We start from the raw sequence: 16,337 nt of genomic DNA, 5'->3' as shown, positions 1-16,337 counted from the left end.
AACAGGAAAAATTAGTTCAGTAGTTTCATCGAATCCCTCTCTAAAGTACCCAGCTTGGTTATCCAAAAAACAAAAGAAAACCTCTCTAAAGTCTTAAATGATTCCTATTTACAAGCGAGAAAATCAGTATTAATTCAATATATTCAATATCTAAATAAAATCCAAATATATTGGATCAAAATGGACCCCATGATGTAGTACTACCCGCTTTCTTCTTATCCTCTGATCATCCCGTGCATCTGTTCGCTCCTGAACTGCAGATGAATGTCATATTTTGGATACTCGAAAAGCAAGATTTTGCTTACAGACCCTAAGAAAGACAATGAAGCGGACATTCTTAAAGCCCCAATCCAAATTAGAGAAAATAGCCAAAAAAGAAGGGGTAAAGAAAAGAGACCTTAACAAAATGAAGCACCATTTAACCGGACTACACATTAGCATATTGGTACTAGCATTATTCAGTAACAAGCAAGGACACGAGCCTTCCAATATAAAGAGCAGTAGAGCACGAAGTCACTAATCAGCATGGACAAAACCCATGCCATGGGCGTCAAAAAATGAGCCCCAACTTTCTTGTATCACAGACTACTTGTTTTAACTGGAAACATCATAAGAGATGCCCATAAAAGTTTATTAGCACACGCAGGTCCTGGAACAAGGTCCAGTAAGATATACATGAAAATGACTAACTAATCCACATCCATACAAGGAGAACTAACCTTTCCTGGAAAGGTTGGCACATTACAACCAAACGAGTATTCTCAAACTTAAAAGTGCTATGCACATCATACACAAACTTAAAACATTCGCAGACATGCATGAGGACATGCACAATTGCGCAGCTACTATAAGACCCTTCTCATAAATAGTGAGCCATCTTAGTAAACCCAAATGAACTTTTGTAAAAGAGCATAATGCTTCCGGGGTTGAGTGCATATGCATACATACAAAGCAGGTTCAAGTCATCTATTCCACTCTCGCAACGAGCTGGTATAGGAGAGACGGTACTAACACAATAACCACAAACTACACTTCTTCTCTGCAATCGTTGCTGCTCTTTATGATGTTATATTTGCATAGAGGACAGGTAGCATTGATGTATAACCACTTGTCTATACAGGCACAATGAAAATGATGCCCACAAGGAAGCTCACGCAGCTCCACACCATCATCATATGCAGAGAGGCAAATACAGCATTCCTGTAAGCAACAAGAAACATTATAGGTCATAACCAACACAAGAAAAAAACTGAAAAACGTAGTCCCAGTCTACCAAAGCCCAACCCAGGTCGAATGCAAATGCAATTGATTTAAGGATTTAAAGCAGATATCATCCTGATTTCTGAAGAACATAATGAGAAAATTCTACACCAAACAGCTTACAGCATCCTCAGCAGAAAGGACTCGTTCAACAGGTATCCCTCCACCACATGTCGTCATTATCCCACCAAATGACTCTGCTTTCTCTAGATTAAGCTTCTCAATAGCTCCAAGTGACCGAAATTTGTACCTAGGGAGTCTGCTGATATCCTCTTCAGATGCACCTTCCTGCTTCAGTAACACATCAACACTATTATCTTACATGAGGATGCAGGAAGGAATTTCAACTCATTTTCATGCATTAACATTAATAAGAACCAGGGCAGCAAGATGATTATTAACAAATTGCTGCTAGACTGACCTGCAACTAAAGCCAGACATCATAACTAGCTAACAAAGGTGAACTCAAACCTCAAGAAGGATTATGTATTTGATGAAATTCCAGTGTAAGAACACGTCACTGAACCTGCCCACTACCATATCTGTCCACGCCATAGCTGGAAGCCAAGGCATATTTTCTTGTGCAGCCAATCTACCCAGAACAAAGGCATATTTTTTTGAACAGCCAATCTATCCATGCCGTATCTAATCAAAGCAGGATACATACGCTCAACAACTCTTCACATGCCATTGGAGTTGCACAACTCCAGAAGCAACCAAGTAATGCATCATATTCAATAGTTAATTCCCAAACTTTTGGTGCCTTATTTCATTTGGTTTCATTCATTATAAACGAAACCTACTTCAAGGCCTTGAAGGCTGTCACAAGGAGATGCAGTTTAGGATCTGTGCCTAAGAGATACATGACATGCAGACATACCACATAACACGTTGCAACATGTTTTAATATTCTATAATATATTTTAATAATTTTTTAAATTTGTTATACTTTTATTATTAGTAAATGTATTTTTTATATATTATATCCATTAAAATTATATTTTGTTATACATTAAAAATTAAAAATATGTGTTCTCATGCCCTACTTTTCAAAAAAATCACGCATTTGCATCTCGAATCTGCATATCCACATCTGTACCAGTAACGAGCGACAGCTTCAAGGTAATCCAGTTTTATGCACAGATGCTTTCTGCCCTCTTCACAGATTCTAGGCAGACAAGGTAGCATATTTCATTTGGAAGGAATAGTTGTTTCAGTAAGAAAGCACCACTATTTATTTGATACGCATGGTCAACCAATGAGATATTAAGTTTCATCACTGCGATATGACTAGGGCAGGATGTTTGTTCTCAGAAGTCTTTTCATCTTGGATATAGCCCATAGCCACTTTTGCTTGCTTTCTTCACTGATTCCTGACTTTTGTCTGGAAATTACTAGTCAATTGCTATACTCCCTATCTTAAAAAACCTTAGATAATGCTGACTTCCTCACTTCAGAAAAGGTAAAAACAACATTTTCCTCTTACTTTCAGCAATTATAAATTAACTAAAACTTCCAAAACTAATGCATCATTAATAATCAAAACTAATTTTTATAATTTCATGCAAAACCAGATGTGTAACTATGGTTAAACAACCACCGAGGTGGTATCCCATGTGGTAAGCGGGGTCCTGTGCTAAGCTGAAGGCCCAGCTTAAGAGATATCTGGTAGGGGTCTGCCTAACCCCAGCTTGCCTTTCAAAAAAAAAACAAACAACTGTTGTTTTTAAACAACAACAACAACAACAATCTGAAGACAGTGAAGCAATGTTAAAAGTGAGCTACCTGATCTGCAACAGCATACAGAATTGCAATAATACAAGGTAGGCAACAACATACTGCTATACCAATAATGCATGCCAAGGCAATGCATAAGACAACGAAGAACACGTCAAAAGCAAGGAAAACCACACAGAGCCTGTAAATCACAAAGTTTGGTCATTTATCAGTCAAACAATTGAAAAAAGGGATCAACCATAGGATCAGTATATGCTTGGGTGTGAACAAACCAGTAGAGCTGAGGAGCATCACGAATCAGGTTCTGACCACCAGCAGACACCCAATAAAATCCAATGATCCACCATATGAATGAGAACATTGTATTCCCAGACTCTAGATGCTTCACAATACTGCCAAAGGTGAAATGCAGACCAGTCAGATGAAGCAAGGAATTATTCTCACTTTCAACAACTTTGTTTCTTTGGGGCAAGGCAAGTAACATGTTTACCACACTAATGTGTTTACAAAAAACTAAATGGACAAGACTGAGGAGTACCTAGCAGAAGAACAAGAACTTATCATGTAATACCAGATGTCAAGTGTTAAGGCTTGGGTTCAAATTCTAAAGTTGAATCTCCAGCGTAATGCATTGCTTTGGTTTTTCTTTTCATTGAAGTTAAATAGTAACATGTTATTCTATAAATCTTTAAACCTTTTGACAAGCAACAATGATACAAATAAAGAATTCTAGATATGCCATTTTCCACAGCATATCAATGAACATCCTGATGAATAATTGGTTTCAAATAAATTTACACGCTAGCCCATATCTAATGACTTTAGCGAAGCAAACGTTGAACAGTTAGAGCAGCCCATTATATCTGACTTGGCTAGAGCAGCCCATTATATCTGACTTGGAACCTTCAGATCTAAAAATAACCATGGCAGGATGCTACATAAATTCTTGCATCAATACACACATGTGGCCTATGTAGTTAAAATCCTTAGTTGTCAAAGGTGGCGCCTAGGCGACCTAGGCACAGCTCTACAGCCTGGGAGATCTGGTTTGAGCAGTGGGGGCCTATATTAATGCCTAGGCGCCGTTTTTTTTTTTTTGAAGATATTTTTTTTTGAAGACATCATTTGTTTTCTTCTTCGAGGAGGATGAGGAGAAGGAGAAGACATGTTATTTGTCTATTGCTTGTATTATGTCTATTGTTGATAAGAAGAAGAAGAAGAAGACATATTATTTGTCTATTGCCTGTATTATGTCTATTGTTGAGAATAAGAAGAAGACATTATTTGTCTATTGCTTGGATTATGTCTATTGTTGTTGTTAATTTTTTTTTATACATGATTTTATTTTTTGCATATTGTTAATTCACATTGTTAGTTGTATGGTTTGTTTATTCAATTGTTAATTTATTCTAATTTGTTTGAGCAAGTTAAGGTTATGTAATATAATTGCTTTACAGTGTTTAACGGCATATTAGTTATCTACTTCTTATTGTTGATTGATTTTATGTTGTATACATGTTTCTTATTATGTTTTTTTAATTTTTTTTATTTGGAGAACATCCTAGGCCTTTTTAGGGGCTCACCGCCTAGTGCCTAAGACAACTAAGTTAAAATCCCACCTAGGCTCCCGACTACACCACCTAGACTACCTAGGAGCAAGTCTACCGCATAGGGGCCTAGGTGAGTACCTAGGTTGGAGGAGGGAAACAAGGTTGGTATTTTACATTTTTTTTAAATATTTAAAAATTATAATCATGTTTTGTTTGAGTATTTTGAAATATTTAAGTGTTTCTGTTTTTTCTTTTATTTTATGCTTTTTATATTTTTATTTTAAATATTTTTAATTCTTTCATGCAACTCTAGGTGATATAGCTAAACAAGTATTTCTTTAGATGAAGTTGAATGTTTAATTATTTAGATTCATTCATGAATTTTTTCTTAAGTTTTGATTGTTTAGCTTCATAAATTGTGTTTCATATGTATTTTATATTATTTTAAAGAATTTATTGTAATTTTTCAATATTTTTCTTTTTTTTGGTTCCCAAAGTAGGCCGACTAGTCCTGCCTAGGCACCAACTAGGCGTTTTAGGGCACTAGCACCAAGTCGCTGACTAGCGCATTTGACTACTTAGCTTCTGGCAATTCAAGGCAAAAAGTTATCTTATGTGTGCTATGGAACCTTCAGATCTAAAAATAAATAAGGTAGGATGCTCCATAAATTCTTGAACTAGTAACCAAATAATGCAGCTTGCGCCGCTTCAAGACAAAACTATCTTATGTGTGTTTCACAAATAACTTCAACAAAATCTAGAATTACCTTCAAATACAAACATATAAAATCACATAAATCCTGATAATATGCTACTCTATTTCTTGCTTCAATGGAATTCCATAAAATCTGAAACCTCCAGTATATGCCTCTAAAGCTGACATATGCAAGGAGCCAGTGATGTTGAAGCGCAAAATTTTTGCATATTTCCTTTTCTTGTACAAGTGCATTGTTTCCAAAACAGCCGTCTAAAAAAATCAAATGGCCACCATAAAACAAGATTTTGTGAATGAATACATTTGGTTTTTCCCATGCGCATGAATCTCTATCTGTGTGCATCTATTATAAAGTATGCTTTGTGTGTGCATCTCTATTTGTCAAAATTCAAATTGGCAATGTGATAAAATCATGCCTAAAAATGTTAGAAAATCATGCAAATATTGTTTCATAGACATGCAATGTTTCATACTTTGAACGTGCATATCTATTTGTCACACAGTTTGAAAGATTTTAAAAACAAAATGAAAAATTGAAAAAGAAACAAATTTGAAGGTGTTAAAACCACAAGACAATTTGGGGAACCATGTTTTTGTTTTGAGCATAAAAGCGTGGCGAAAACAACCCTTTTCTACTAAAAAATTAGGACAAATGGCCTACAAACAGAGGAACATCTCACCATAAAACACTCAATTCTTCGCCCTATGTATCCTCTGATACTGATAAGTAGCAAATGAGAACCTAATTTCTAAACATGGTTGGCTGTATTTCCATGAATGGATACTACAATTGATCGGGTCGCATCATATGACACAACACCAAAATTACAGCATTCAAGTCAAAAGGCTCTTAGAGCTAAATAAACACCAAATGTTCAAGCAAATTATCAGAGGAGCTAATATTGGACTTGGATTCTAGCAGCAAATATAAGTTAAACTGGCCCTATAGTTGCATAGGAGGGAGAGGAAGTAGAAAATTCTTAGAAGTGAAAAAAAACTATCTTCAGCTTCTTCGCATAACTTATATTTTATATTGGCAACAATAACCACTTCCAATAAGGGTCTCCCTTTAGATATCTTAGTTTATGATACACCAAATACTACTTCTAGTTGACAATAGATGCCTTGGTAAAAGAGATCTTCAATGGCTATGTCCCACTTGAATCTTAATATAAGTTGAAGCTAACCTAAGATGCACCTCTATTGTGTTAAAATCTTTTTGGCTATTTTTTAACAAAAAATGAAAATACAAAATTAAAATTAAAATATTGGATAACATGTCAATATTAATGTGAGATACTCTCTTGGAGGCTTTCTGTCCTCATTATGTAGATATTTGTGTCTATCATCTAGAGATATGGAAGCTTCATTGCATGTGGCAGTTGGACACACTCACTTGACCATTCACAAGAAAGGGAAACCAACAGATCCTTGTTCTCAAGAGCATCTTTTGCAGGACTGTTGAGTCATTTGGCCACTCGTTTATGGCATGTTGCATCTCCCATTACCCCATTCTAGCTTAATCTATGGAATACCCAAGGAGCACTGCACCTTCTTTTCTACCTTAAGTAGCTACGAATACTAGACAAAAATAATAGTAGTTCATGTATATTTATATCATTCAACATCATGGCCAGTTACGGGCTAACTTTTTGTGGCTTGGTAAGTTCCTTCTAGGGCTATCCACGCTCAAAAAGAAAACGAGATAGTACTCCAGCAAGATGAAATTTTTTTTAATTTGTTTGAACTTTTACGCATTGCTTGAAAGATAAATGACTTTATGATTTTATAATCCTGGCTAAGGTGAATTCCATAACTACACTAATTTTTTTGGCTTTTAGATTTGCAGAACATGTGAAGGGTTTATTCCTCTGAAAAAGAAATGAAAGACAAGCCAGCAATTTTTTCGAAAGCTAGATGACACTGTATACATTTTGAGATTTCCACAGCATGCCATGTGGGCAGAGTGACAAATCTCGAAATCGCGCGAAAATATCATGAGAAATTACCCAAAAGTTAAAAATGGTAATTTCTCACGATATTTTCAATTTCTCACGAGTTTTTTGTCAAAAACATAAATATCGCATTTTAAACGTGATATTTATGTTTTTATCGGTTATTTATCATGGAAAAACCATGTTTTTTTTATATTTCCTTATAAAAAAAAATTTATATTATACATTTATTTTTATTGCCGAGATTTTGCTGAAAAAACATGAGATTTAAAAAAAAATCAAATTCTAGCCAGTTTTTGGCTGCCGATATTTTGCCATTTTTTAACATTTTTCACTATGCATGTGTGTGCATATATGTGACTAATTTTGCAAGAAATAACACGACAAAATTATGAGAAAACTCAGTCAAGTACATTTGAATATCCACTAACAATTCAATCATATGAAACATTAAACAAGGCCCATCACAGCACAAAATGCCTCAGCTAACCATACAGCTTATCATAGTCAAAAAGCAAAAAAAAAACATGAAAAACTAGGTTTTTCTTTTTGCTGCATTCCACAACACAAGCTATTAAAATTTTAAAAAAAAAATTACATTGGAGATAAGGAGTAGAATAGGGTATCGGACTGGCAGACCATATAGAGAGAAACTCCTGCAGCTCAAAATGCACAAACATACTGACAATACACGCATGAGAAAAGAATCAGTTATGATAATTGCTTAGTTCAAAACGACACTTTGTGAACCTCTTGAGCTTGATAGCTAAAAAAATTCAATTTCTTGTCAAACAGTTCTTAGTTACACTTATCAACCATTACAACCCCAAAACCCAAATTACCAGAAAATTTCCACAATCATCAATCCAATTTTGATCAATGCACAAGTCGTGTCAGTGTTCAACAACTAGAGCACTAAAAAACACCAAGAAGCAATTTTTTTAGCGATGTCATTCTTTCAGAGAAGAAAATTGTAACAAAGTAAAAATAGTTAAAAAGAAACTCCTCCTTACATTATGCTACCAATCGTTCTAAAATAGAAGATAAAGAGCACCGAAATTACTAAAGAGTTTAGGTCCAAAAAAACTGAAATCAAATTAATTCGTATGAAGAAGAAATAGTAAGGGAACCAATCTCCCAAGTAAGAACCAGTCCCAATTAACAAAAATACCTCTGTATTGTTTCGACATGACAAAGCACAAAGCATGATTCTGTACCTGGTCCTCTCCTCCGGCTGATCATTGGCCGAATCATACTCCGCAACTTCCTCTCCATCCTGCTGCCTGCCCAACTGTTCGCCCCCGCCGCTGCCCTGCTGCACCGCTCGGTGCCTCCGGCTGTACTCCGAGCACACGCACACCATGTGCAGGACGCACTGCACTGCATACCCCGAAATCCACAGCCTCAGCGGCACCGTTGGAGTCTCGTCCCTGCTCAGCAGCAGCACCGTCGCAGCCACGAAGATGAACGCCAGATTCCAGATGATGTCGAGTACCACGACCGGCCTCGAGTACGCCCAATCGCTCTGCCGCTCCTCCAGCTGCTCGGCGGCCCTCTCCCGGACAAGCATCGACGGCTCGCGCATGATCCGCCGGCTGCTCGCGCGGCGGAAGAACCGCGCCGCGCCGCGGATGCTCGGCCGTCGCAGCCCCCGTCGGTTCCGATCGTCGCCTCCGATCCCGTTCGAGTTCCCGAGCAACGGCGTGGAGTCAACGACATCTTCGGCGCCAGAATTCACCGATGAAACGCCCCTCCCGCGCTCCATCCCCGCAACCGAAACCCTCGACCTCTCCAACCAGAAAACCCTAATACAACCGATTGCTCTCCATCAAACCTAATCAAAATCCAAACGAAAACCAATTCCTCCTGAGAAACAGTGCAATCAATCCCTAGACATCGATCGAGCTCTTATCCATCGGGAAAATCGAGACAAAATTGGCGATGGGAAGAACGATCCACACTAGGGTTGGGGGTTTCGGCTTCGCTGGGAATTTGAGAACGGGAATTCCTATGGCAGGGAGGGAAATCGGAATTCCGGGATTTGTGCGAAGGGAAAACTTGGGGAAGCGTAGGGAAACAGCGTCGTATAAACGTGCGCCACCAGGACTTGAGACGTTGAATTAAATGGGATTTAATCACGAGTTGGCTAACGTGGATCGGATCCTGTAAGGTCTTAATGGATAACCGGTGGGGTTTGGATTAAGGGCATGTTTGCTTTGATCACAGGTTATTCAGTAGTGAAAGTTGTTCCTCAAAAAGTGATTTACATTTTCAAGCATTAACTTTCTCTTGTTTGATTTTAGTTTGAAAATTTCACTTGTGTGAAAATCTATAGTGAGAATGTGTCATGTCATGTCACTGCTAAGCATCGAATGTTGGGGGAAGTTATTTAAATGCCTAAGGGCGCGTTTGGCACCTAACTTTCTTAGAAGTCAGTCCTGAGGATGACACAGTTTAGATAAAGAAGTTTGGAAACTGTATCTTAAAAGGACTTTTAAACATTAATTAGTGTGTTTGGCCCATTAGTTAAGAAGGCCTTCTAAAGCACTTTTTTTGTAGTAAATGACCTACTTACTCTAGGCTTTATAAAATGGGTACAATTTTGTGTTGGGTATACGTTAAACCCACACAGCCCAGCATGAACCCAACTCTAGGTGGGTCTGGTCATGGGTCGAGCCAAGGGTAAGTGAAATCTTTTTGTTTTCTCGATGAGCAACCTGAAAGCTTCTGTACAAGTACCTGAGGAACAATTTTTTTGTGATTTTTAGAAAGGGATTTGTTATATTAAGAGGTTCACCTATTTATATGAAAAAAAGAAAAGACTTTTCATTAAGAAACAATGAGACTAAATCAACAGCAACCATAAAAAACTATACAAATTGCTATTCTAACAAAAAAGAGCATAAACAAATAAGCTAGGTAAAATAACAGAACAAAATCAGTGCATGCCTCCTCTAAGCTTCTTATTCCATGTAAAACATAAAAAACTGCTTTTGAAAGGATGACACAGGTAAAAGCAATATTATTGGGACTATGGCTTATGCAAAATAAGAAAAGAAGTGAAAATAATAATAAAAGATTATAGTGAAAACATTAAAGAAAATACACTTTATGTAAATAACAACAAGATCCATAACAATGATAATCATTGTCCACAAATAAACATATATATTTAGAGGATGACCTAGTTATCCAATTGCAGGAATTCCTAGAATCACAAAAAGAATTGCACTTGTGATGGCACTGCAGTTGCAGGAACACCTAGCTATTCAGTGGTTCTGTCACTGCAAAAAGACATTGATGAAAAGAACAAGGAGAACGAGCATAAAAGGGATCTTAAGGATCAAGTTGTGTTAAATGTCAAAGCATAATGGAAACATAAATTATCTGCAAAGGAAGAACATATTATCAAACTGGAGGCGCGAGTCACAGACTTGCTTAACAATAATTTTGTGCAGAATTTAGTACAATCAAGCAGCAATAATTCTAAACTATTAGAAGAAGATGGCACAATCATATGGGTCCAATGGTTGATTCCTAGCAAATTTGCCATGCCAAGCACATCCACATGGTTAGATTTGCAAAAAGAAGTATTCAAAATGCCCATATTTCTAGTTCTCATATTCTAGTGACTCAGAGAGAATTTTATATATATATATATATATATATATATATATATATATATATATATATATATATAGCAAATGAGTTTTAGTCATACCCTTTGGTCGCATTGCCCTCTAATTTCATTTTGCAAGTTGTTTGGATCAAATCTAGTTCCATAGATATGATCTACATGGTCTGTTTGGTGAAGATTACTGTTTGAATTACCGGAACCCAATTCATGTTCAGTATTTTTTGACAATTAAAAAAATCAACAATGTTGAAAAATATAAAATTTTATGGTTTAAAAAAACACATTCATATTTTCATTAAATAATCATGATCCAACGATTGATTTCTATCAAATCAATCATGGTGAATAAATCATTGGGGCTAGAATTGATTAAAAAAATTTACAACAATGAGATCCCATAGATGGTATGATGAAAGGATATGAGTTTGGGGATGACCTGAATCAATGTCTCTTTAGTACGTAAATAGTGCGGTTTTGGGTCAAATATTCGACCAACCCAAGTTCATTTAGTCAAATTCAGTTGAAAACAAAAAAAGATATTACAATTCATGGATTCAGTTTTAATATTTTAGAAACAATTTTGAGTTTAGAAATGGTCAAATCATGGTTGCATTTGTGCTCAACGCACCCTATTGTATCGCATATCAGGTGGACCAGTATCAAATACCAATACTAAACTCGTTTCAGAAACTAAAAACATAAATATCAAATGTTTAAGAGACTGGTTTCAATTACTTGATAAATGTGTACCGCCTGATGTAGAAACATGTTTCTATTACTTTATAAATGAGTATCAAACTAGCTTCTATTAATATTTCTACATACAAACAATAATTTAATTTCATAAAAATTACTATTTTTATCAAGATTAAATATTATAATTTATAAAAAAATATTATACAATAATGACTGATTATATGTATGTTTAACTATTTCAATTTATAGATATCTTTATGAAAATGTATACCTTAGCGTAATAATCCTTTCCCAAATAGTATTAATATGCATTTCAAATTCACATAAAACTTTTTAAGCCCTCACATACCAAGACCAGTACCCTGTAACCCTACCCCTTTCTAGCAACTATGTTTGAATTTTGGCTGTCGTGTGTTTCATGCTTCAGAAAGGAAAGGCAACGGAAACCAAAATCACCCCAAAGCCGCCAAACCCCCGACGTGGTTTCATTCTTTTTTTTTTGAATTTATAACCTGAAGAAACCTCACCAGGCACGAAGACCTGGTCGTACTAGCTCAGCCTGTCATACCTATGGTCATCGTGCCGGCTGCGTAAAACTCTGAGGCTAAGACCCCTCGCCCTAGGACCTATGCTATGCATTGGCTTGCGCAGAGGGGTGACGCCCATGGGAATCAAACCTTGACTCTGCCCGTCTAGCAGCCAAGGCCCCCTCCCACTACGCCAACCCCCATTGGGGCTGTGGTTTCAGTTGAAACCCATTATTTCAAAGGAAAATGTGTGGAGCCAGTTGCTATTTCCCACCTGCTGTTCATTTCAACCTAGGCAGGAAAGAGTGCCACTTACATGCGAAAGGGACATTTGGTATGAAAGTGGGACATGAAACAAACGACCCCTTAGGGTATGTTTGATGCACTGTCCCCAGACGAAAATTATGCTAGGGACAGTATTTTCAACAAACATTGGATGTGGTGGATGTGCAGAACACGTCCTTTGTGTCCTTATTTCAATGTAATTTTTGTTTCACCCCATTATTACGATGAGAATGGGATGGGCAAAACCCATCAACCTCGGTAGGATCACCGAGTCTGGGAGGCAATGATTGGCTTTATCCTGCTGCATTTTATCACTCGCCGAGCTATCATCTTAAAACACCTACCCTTGGCCTGGACTGCCCAAACGAGGGATACAACTCCTTCTACGTACCAATTGTGATTTCGAACTCACCCGGTCATCATTCTGCTATGCCTCGGAATGGACATGCATCACTGATGTACCCCCAGCTTCAGCTGAGAGTGCAAAATTATCGCTTGAGCACACTCCAACTACACCCAAGCCAAGGTGATGTGTCAATATACAGATTTATCTGAGGCAGTCTATGTCAAAAAAGAAACTCAATTCTTAGAAATTGGTCATGTTTTGAGTCAGCGGACTCATGTGTGAGTTTGTTTCCCCCAATGTTTGTCAATGAGCCGTGACTCTTGGCAATGTATGTTTGTTTCTGTTGAAATGTATATATACAAGTAAATTTTTACTTCTTTGTATATGATCGAAAGATTGAATCACGTTAATTATATTTTAATAGATAAATAACTCTCACAATGAGGAGAACCACGCCGAGCGAGGAGTCTCACACTCAGGGGTTTCTGCTGAAAACCCTCAACAACTTAGAGACTACCATCCATGAGACGAGGCAGGAACCGGCTCCACCTCACAACGAGAACACAGAAAGAATTACTTACGAGAAGTTCCACAAGCTAAACTCACTGGTTTTCGCCAGTAGAGCCGATCTAGAACTTGCGAAAAGCTGGATCGAAGAGATGGAATGTGTGTTCATAGTGCTGGGAATGCTAAAAGAAAGAAAGATAAATTTCAGCATGTACTGGTTAAAGGACAACACATGAAAGTGGTGGGATACTACCAAAATTATTTGGTTTTCAGAGTACGAGGTCATCTCTTGGGGTGACTTCAAAAAGCCTTCATGGATAACTACTTCCTGATACACTCTCGAAACAGAAAAAAATAAAGTTCTTAGAACTAGCGCAGGGTGGTATGAGTCTCATCGACTATACTACCAAGTTCTAAAACCTTGAGCGATACTGCTCCAAGTTATTAGAGATTGACCAAGAGAGGGTCGACAAATATATTAATGGGTTACGGGAAGGGTCGTGGTCTCGTGTGATAACCAGTATGCCCTAGACATTCCAAGTTGTTATGACAGCAGCTTCGAGGATTAACACAAACTGAGAAAGATGCAAAAGAGTCGCAAGAAACAGGTCAGTAGCAAGCAATGGAAACAATAAGAGGACGTTCTCAGGTGGGCATGAATCATGTCAAACTTTTCGCAAGAGTAAGTCCTAAAGAAAGAACCTTGCTCTGTCGGTTGTGAAACCACCACCAAGGCAAGAAACGGTTCAGCCTGGCCAAGAGTGCAACTCTAGCTGCCAGAAGTGTCGCTCAACCCACCCTAAAAAACTATGTCCTCGCGACACGAGTGGTTGTCTCTATTGCGGCAAGATGGACCACTATGTGAGGAACTATGCCAAAAAGGCCATGGATGAACGATAAAGGAATATTGGATCAACCGAACCTTCCCAACAAGCGCAACAACATCCTTCATTCCAACAACTGCCATCATCGAGAATAGAGCAGAGACCTGCAGTAGGTCGTGTATATGCTGTAACCATTGAGAAAGTTGTTAATGGTGACCTGATTGAAGGCACCATATTTCTTAATGGACATGTCGCTTACGCCTTGTTTGATTATGGAGCTATGCAATCTTTTATCTCTGACGATTTCACTGAACAACTCCACACCTCGGTGGAACTGACAGATAAAATGATTGAAGTGCATAACCCATTGGGTTCTCACACAAAGTATATAAAATGTGTGAAGAACCTAGATATAAAGATAGCAGGGCAATATTTGCCTACTAGCGATGTCCTACTTGATCTGATACAATACAACGTCATTTTGGGCATGAATTGGTTAGCCCAGAATCATGCTAAGATTTTGTGCAATGATGGCAGAGTCATATTGTTTCGATCGGGGTTACCCAAGGTAGAATACCGGTTATCTAGACTTGTCCCACAAAAATAAGTCATATCAGCGTTAAAAGCACAAAAGTACTTTAGAAAGGGTTGTGTATCCTTTCTACTAAGTCTCTCGACAAAAGAGTTAACCATTAGGCCAATTGAGAGTTTGGAGGTAGTGCAAGAATTTCTTGATGAATTGTCAAGACTTCCTCCGCTACAAGAGTTTAGTTTGGAATCCAATCATTATCGAGAACTGCATCAATTTCAAAGATACCTTACCAAATAGTGTTGGCAAAGCTCTGTAAGCTGAAAAGTAAACTATAATAGTTGATGGAACAAGGATTCATCTGACTGAGTATGTCCCTATAAGAAGCACATGTTTTATTCATAAAGAAGAAAGATGGATCATTACGGTTATGCATAGACTATAGAATGCTTAACTATGCAACCATCAAAAATAAATATTTGTTGCATCAAATTAATGATCTATTCGATCAACTCCGAAAAGCGAGAGTATTCTTCAAGAACGATCTCAGGTTTGGGTATCATCAACTCAGAGTCAAGGAGAAAGATATACCCAAGATGACCTTTAGAATGAGATATGACCATTATGAGTTCGTAGTAATGTCTTTCGGACTCACTAATGTGTTTGCTACCTTTATGGACCTGAAGAACCGAGTATTTAGGCCTTATTTAGACACCTTTATCATCATCTTTATCAATCATATCATCATTTACTCTTAAAGCAAAGAACAACACAAGGAGCACTTGAGAATTGTCTTGAAGACCCTTCAAGAGGATAAGCTTTACACCAAATTCTCAAAATATAAATTCTGACTTGACAAAGTGATGTTCCATGGGCACATAATCTCGAAAGATGGAATAGCAGTAGATTTTAAAAAAGCAGAAGTGGTGTTGGATTGAAAATAGCCAGAGCATATCACTGATGTCCGTAGCTTCTTGGGCCTTGCCGGATACTACCAAAAATCCATACAAGACTTCTCCTAAATTGCCTTACCTATGACAAAGCTTTTAAAGAAGGGGGTTAAGTTTGGATGGAGCGACTAGTGCAAAGAATGCTTCAAAATTATAAAACAAAGGCTTACTATGACCCTTATCCTTGTCTTACCTTCTGGTCAAGGAGGCTTCGTGGCTTACACCAATGACTCGGGAATGGGTATGGGTTGTGTGCCGATGCAACACGAAAAGGTGATCGCATATGCTCCATAATAAATGAGAATCCATGAAAAAAATTATCCAACCCACGATCTGAAACTTGCCACTATAGTGTTGATACTTAAAATATGGCGACACTACCTATATGGAGAGAAGTTTGAGGTCATGTTGGACCATAAAAGCTTAAAGTACCTTTTTTCTCAGAAAAAATTAAACATACAATAATGACAATGGCTGAAATTTCTTAAAGACTATGAATTCATGCTTTCCTATAACCCTGAAAAGACGAATGTCATAGCCAATGCCCTTAGCCGCAAGACAATCGACACTCTTGTCAGCCTTACAGGACAACAAAAGTTGATGGAAGATTTTGTCAATATAAAGATATTTCTGGCAGATCCAGGCAAGATTCAATTGTCAAGTCTGACAATGCAGCCTCAGATCCTCACTTGCATCGTAGCCGAACAATTCAAAGATCACCAGTATATAGAGCTGAAATTGAGGGCTATGAAGGATGATGCTTTCTTTCACTTAAAGAAAGATAGAGGAATATGAATGGAGGAAAGGCTATGGGTCTCA

At 37.5% G+C, this 16,337-nt stretch overlaps 1 protein-coding gene across 2 annotated transcripts; it reads right to left on the bottom strand.

Annotated features, from left to right (window-relative positions):
* Positions 1–702: 702 nt before the first annotated feature.
* LOC149833056 (E3 ubiquitin-protein ligase At4g11680-like) lies at positions 703–9,321 on the bottom strand. Of its 2 annotated transcripts, none has more exons than XM_090014871.1 (5): positions 8,435–9,321; positions 3,270–3,389; positions 3,046–3,178; positions 1,384–1,551; positions 703–1,200 (listed from the first exon to the last, which is right to left on the bottom strand). In XM_090014871.1, the coding sequence occupies exons 1-5, from the start codon at positions 8,980–8,982 to the stop codon at positions 1,027–1,029; spliced, it is 1,143 nt and encodes a 380-aa protein (XP_089870997.1). In that variant the 5' UTR covers positions 8,983–9,321; the 3' UTR covers positions 703–1,026. The 2 variants fall into 2 exon arrangements, with proteins under 2 accessions (XP_089870997.1, XP_089870998.1); XM_090014872.1 differs by having other exon boundaries at positions 1,384–1,548.
* Between the last annotated feature and the right edge of the window lie 7,016 nt (positions 9,322–16,337).

Source organism: Nuphar pumila, chromosome 7, assembly GCF_984573655.1.
Source record: "Nuphar pumila chromosome 7, dmNupPumi1.hap1.1, whole genome shotgun sequence".
NCBI lineage: Eukaryota > Viridiplantae > Streptophyta > Magnoliopsida > Nymphaeales > Nymphaeaceae > Nuphar > Nuphar pumila.
The sequence above is the reverse complement of the archived record's forward strand: the minus strand, read 5'-3'. Positions and strand labels throughout refer to the sequence as shown.